General features: G+C 31.7%; 1 protein-coding gene across 1 annotated transcript; it reads right to left on the minus strand.

The window, feature by feature from the left end:
* Positions 1 to 604: 604 nt before the first annotated feature.
* LOC101746780 (E3 ubiquitin-protein ligase CHIP) lies at positions 605 to 5,528 on the minus strand. Its single transcript, NM_001309569.1, is given in 7 exon segments — positions 605 to 1,133; positions 1,670 to 1,786; positions 2,282 to 2,338; positions 2,414 to 2,516; positions 3,184 to 3,325; positions 4,094 to 4,292; positions 5,260 to 5,528. Coding segments are annotated over 7 exon segments (864 nt in total). The 5' UTR covers positions 5,380 to 5,528; the 3' UTR covers positions 605 to 1,007.
* Between the last annotated feature and the right edge of the window lie 80 nt (positions 5,529 to 5,608).

A 5,608-nucleotide genomic window follows, 5' to 3' on the forward strand; every position in this document is an offset into this window, starting at 1 on the left:
TTAAACTTATATGCACTTACGTACATGTTACAAGAAATATCGACACTAAATAATGTAATAATATATATAGTTATGGTACTTAGTTTATAGAATATAAAATTGCAATGTTACTAAAACGTCATTATGACAGTTGCCTCCCCATATTTGTCACTAATCTACCTAACTATTTTAGGAATTAGGTTATGGTTTATATATTATATAGATAAAGGTAGACATAAAAACTGACGTAGCTCAACTACTTTTCCTATCTCGTATAGAGTCTACAGAAATGCATAAAAAAAATTGCATTGCTGCAAAAAAAAAATTTTTTTTTTTCTAATTAGAATTCATAAACGGGTACGAATCATTTTTAGCTTCTATCGATGAGACTATCGTTATGTAGGTACCGTAAGTATGTTATACACTTGAGCACTTTCGCATTATTGATATGACCACGTGACTGTCACATTTAGGGTTGCCACCTTTTTTTGCAGATAAAGTACATTGGCTATTATGGGTATGAAAAAAATTACAAAGTATTAACATAAAGCACAATTTATTTATTATTATTTTTATGTTTAAATACATATTTTTTTATTACAATTGATAAAATTAAACACGAAACTGTGACAATTAATGACAGTGACGTTGTTGACATTTGAGGTTAAGTTGCGTTCAGATTTAATTGTTAAAAAAACGAGTGCTTAGGTGCTAAGGGCGTTGGCGAGCGGCGACATCAACTGAGCGATCGATGTATTTCGCCTAACGAAAACATGCATAGGACTAAAACTTTTCAAATAAAGTATTTTCGTGTGTACTTTATTTTTCACATAAAGTATAGAGCACAATTACCCGAAATAACGTAAATACTTTATTATTAAGTGCGGGTGGCAACCCTAGTCACATTCGCGCTTTTGAGTTTTCCGTAAGACGAGACTTTCGTGCACAAATAACAAAAAACGTAAAATCAGAATAAAATTCCACACAAATAAAGAGCGAGCACAAGATATGTTTGCGGCAAGATATGTTCAATAGTCGAGGGCCCATTCGTTGTCCTGCAGAAAAGCGTCAACGACCTCCTTCATAGTGAAGTTGGGTATCAGCTGATCTGCCGTCAACTTCACACGGGTAACCGGATCGAAGTGACCAACGCGCTGAAAAGAAAAAAACAACCTTCAAATTAACCTACATTCATTACAAAGGCAATGCGAGAAGGCTCCTTACGCACATGGCATATGACGTCATACTAATTTTCGTTTATTTATTACGTAGATGAATGAACCGGCTCACGACTCAAACGGTGCAAATTGGTTTCCGGAGCTCGTAGACGTAACACCCGCTTTGAGACGTGAGTTAGAAATATCAATGGCACAGTTTATAGGCTATTCCAGGACTACGTGCTACAATTCAAGATTGAGACCACACAGCCATTATGCTATTCAGATACATAGTCACATCATGTCACAAATATATATATATATATATATATATAATATACTAGCGACCCGCCCTCGCTTCGCTTCGGAAACATGAAATTTTATTATTGATTATTTACAACATCGCATTAGAAACCTCAAAAATAACAGTATTTCTCCACTATTTAATGGATCTAAATAATTCTGCTAAATTTCTGAAAATGGAATTAAGTCAATATAGTTTTCTTCTATTTAGTCTAAAAATTAGAACTCACTTCTAAATGTTCCTCAATGTCCTTTTTCTCATAAGTGATACCGCTCGGAGTGATGACCGGCTCATTCAGGATTTCAAAGCTTATTTTACCACATAGGTAATCTGGCACATCGCGCTTCTGCGTAATGAAATCACAACATCAAAACTGACTTTGGACTCTTTTACTGAGTTAGATGAGCTGAGGGTTACCTGGTATTAATCTAGTAACAGAATCGAAAACCACAATAACATTTGATATTTACAAGAAACAAGATGGTCTTGTAACTTTTCAAAAATATGCTGAAATATCTTTACGGACAGACCAAAATAATTTATCTAGATATCACTCGATGTAGGACATCCACAACAGCAGATGTCTCAGCGGATGTATGTAACAACATAGTAAAAGTAACAACATGAATAAGCAGAAACAGTAAGTGTCTATATAGATTGATTGTGCTCCAAGATTGGCTCACAATTTACTCACTATTATTGACTGCATTTCTGTATTTAAAATACATATTTCTATTTCTATACTTTTATACTTAGAAACGTAACAAATATGTAAGAAAAATATTCATGAATACCATTCTTCTTTTTTTATTTTTATTTTGTTAAAGTTAAAAAGACTTACCCTTCGGCGATCGTCAATTTTTGAAAATAAATTATTTAATTCACTAGAGTAGTTATTCTGAAAAAATATTAATAAAAAATTTATTTGTTTTTTTATTTCTTATCACACAATATTTGATCGAAAGCTACATACACATTCTTCCTCAATTTTGGATACTTTTGTATTACGATCATCTTCATTGTTTCCATCTAGTTTCAGGGTATCTATCCTACGTTGCATGTCTTCATTTATTAGCCTACCAAAAAATTTAAGAGTTTATATTAAATGCAAAGATAATATTAAAAGTTGAAAAAAATCAAAATGTACAGTTTTCAATTTCAATATTATTTTGTTGGTAAATGTTTAAATCAGAAATGCCTAATGGATGGAAGTATTTTCCAGACAATAAACAATATTTGCAAACTTGATGAACATATCTGTTTTCGTTAGTAAGTGGCAGACCAGACCCCAGTGGCATAGCCATCCCGCCATTTATATCGCATTAATGCATTCCAGTTATGCATTCCAGTTGAGATTCACCTTCAACTTCATGTCAACAATTGCCACAATATAGGAACATCATAGTGTAATAAAATGAAATGCGCAAAATTTGTAAACCTGTGAATAATTCCTGGTGGTAGGTCATACCTTCATCAGTAGTTACCACCATCCTGTCTATTCTAAGAGTGGGACAGCCAATAAAAATACAATTGAGACGTCAACCTCAAGGTATGTAGGCCAGGAGCTACTCTGCCAATCAAAAGAGTCAAAGTAAAAGCCTACTTATTATACTTGCTATATTACTTACTAATAGAAATGTTACTTGTCAAATAACATGAAGCTTCATAAATTAGATTAGTAAAATAACTAATAGGTTTAAGAGTTACACTTATTACACTTATTAGCTTATAATTTGTACAAGCCTGTTTAAATATGTTTGCAATTCAATTTCTTGGGCTATCCTTTTCTCCTCTTGTACATTCCATCTCTTCTTCCGTGCTGTGCGTAGCTGTGCAGCTATGTCATCACCGAAATTTAGCTTCTGCTCACGAGCCAGATCATTTGCTAAAAATTTAGTATATAGTTTAAAAATTATGTTTATAGCTCAAAATGTAGCACTGTTGCACAGTTGTGTTTAAATACTGCAAGGAAATGAAAAGATTGCAAAGAAATCTAAGCCAATATAGTATATATATGAGATGTATTTATATAAGATGTATTGTGGCCAGGTTCGAAACAAAGATGGGTTAAAGGTGATTACGAACTTAATCTTATTCTTTTAAATAATGTTTATAAACACATGTTTACGTGTAGAACCATCTCATTGCCATGCTGGGGATACTTGACAGCTATCTTTACATTAAAATATTTGAACAAAAAGTTTTTACACTCATAGAGGTTACTTTACTAACGCCTACTTCATCATAATTCTGATTCGAGAGTAGTTTCTTTACACTCTATTTAATCACAATAATAAGAATATATTTAGTAACCAATTTACTATATGGCTACCGTTCCCACTAGAAATCAATCAGACTTATGTCCAAAAGCCACCCTAGTCTTACCACCATCATGAAACAATCGTTCATTCTAATTTGGATTTGGATTGAATTTTGGTAGAACAGCCATTTTATAACTGAATTGAGATCTGATCTGTCAGAAGTCAAGAGTGTGTGATGGCCTTAATGTTGTAATGTCTCACCAGTAACCACTTAACACAAGACGGGTCATGAACTGACCATCTAGAGCAATTAAAAATTCTATAATAATAGATTGTTAAACTACCATAATTCTTCCCATTTATCTTAATTTTGTGTAGTTAATAAAATGTACCTCTATGCAGATGCTTGATGGCTTCATCATAACATTCAAGTTCAACCAGAGCCTGTCCCAGAAAGAAATGTCCTTTGACCTGGTTTGTATCAATGTCAAGGGCCCTTCGACAATCTTGACATGTTGCCTCCCAGTGTTTCATTTTGAGATGACAAAGGGCACGGTTTGTGAAGTATGTGGCCACTGATGGATTTTTTATCTAAAATATTTTGTTACTATTTTAACTTTCATTTTAAGAACAAATTTTGTTATAACAGAAACAAAAATTAAAAATTAAAAACACTAAATTACTAAAACTAAGGTACATATGGTATTTTAAGGTACATATACATACAAGTATCTTAACACTATTCTGTTAATAGGATTAAGAAAAGCCAAACTTGAAAATGACATATTTAACTACCCAAATATTCTATCTATCCATTAAGCCTATCCATAAAGTACATGTATTTTCTACATAGATACCAAGTTTCAAGTCAATCGGATGCATGGTTCAGTAGTTATAACGGAACATCGGTAAAAACCACTGTCGATTTATATATTAGTATATATTATATGAATTATGCCTGGAGATCAGCAATTGGTTAAGTTAGAATAATTTTTTGCATCTTGTAGACATTATTTAAACATTTTTTACAATTTATTAATGTATTATATCACTGTATTATTTCCAGTGCTTTAAAATGGTTTGATTAAGCTATTCTAGGTACAAATAGTTTCATTTATTCTTCTGTCTAATTTAGCTAAAAATATATCCTGCGTTTAGCTTAGAAGGGTTTGAAAAACATTGTTTATACTCACTGTAAAATTAAAAAATGTAATATTACATGTAACATTCAAAATATCATTTGAATTATAATTTCAAATTAATCAAGAGAAAGCACTTAATATGTTCTTCATATTTGTCTTTATGTTAGTAATTTTTAAGACGCTTCACAACTTCATCAAATATAGATACTTGAAAAATTTAGTTAACAGCATTTTCAATTAAATGAAACAACGATTATGACGTATTAATATCGTTTGAGGTGTATAATTGTTGCATATCATTGAAATTAGAATCCAAGGCTGGTTTTTATAAAAAAAATACAATTTATACTGGTGTTTTCCTTTGAACATAAAAGATTTTTTATATTTTTCATAATAACATTGTATTTAAAACTTACAATAGCTTTTGTATAGCAATTCTTTGCATCTTCGTACCGCCGTAAACTAAAAAGCCTATTCCCTTGTTCCTTCAGTTCTTTATCGGTCAAATTTGCCGTCGAATACATATGTTTGCTCATTTTGAACCAATTTTTATTCACTGCTATGTTTTCACTAATCACATTATACGAAGTTCTAATCCTGCTGCTGTTTCTGAGATCTTTTTAAAATATAAAGTGCTAAGTACGTAAATTTCGATCTCTTCAATTTCCTCTAGATTCCAGAATTTGGTTGATTGACATTTGACATTTATGACAAATCGATGCTTTATTTGATTTGTCTGTTGAAAAAGCAATGAAAAACAGCCCA

The sequence above is a fragment of the Bombyx mori genome, chromosome 17, assembly GCF_030269925.1.
Source record: "Bombyx mori chromosome 17, ASM3026992v2".
In the NCBI taxonomy this organism is placed as follows: domain Eukaryota; kingdom Metazoa; phylum Arthropoda; class Insecta; order Lepidoptera; family Bombycidae; genus Bombyx; species Bombyx mori.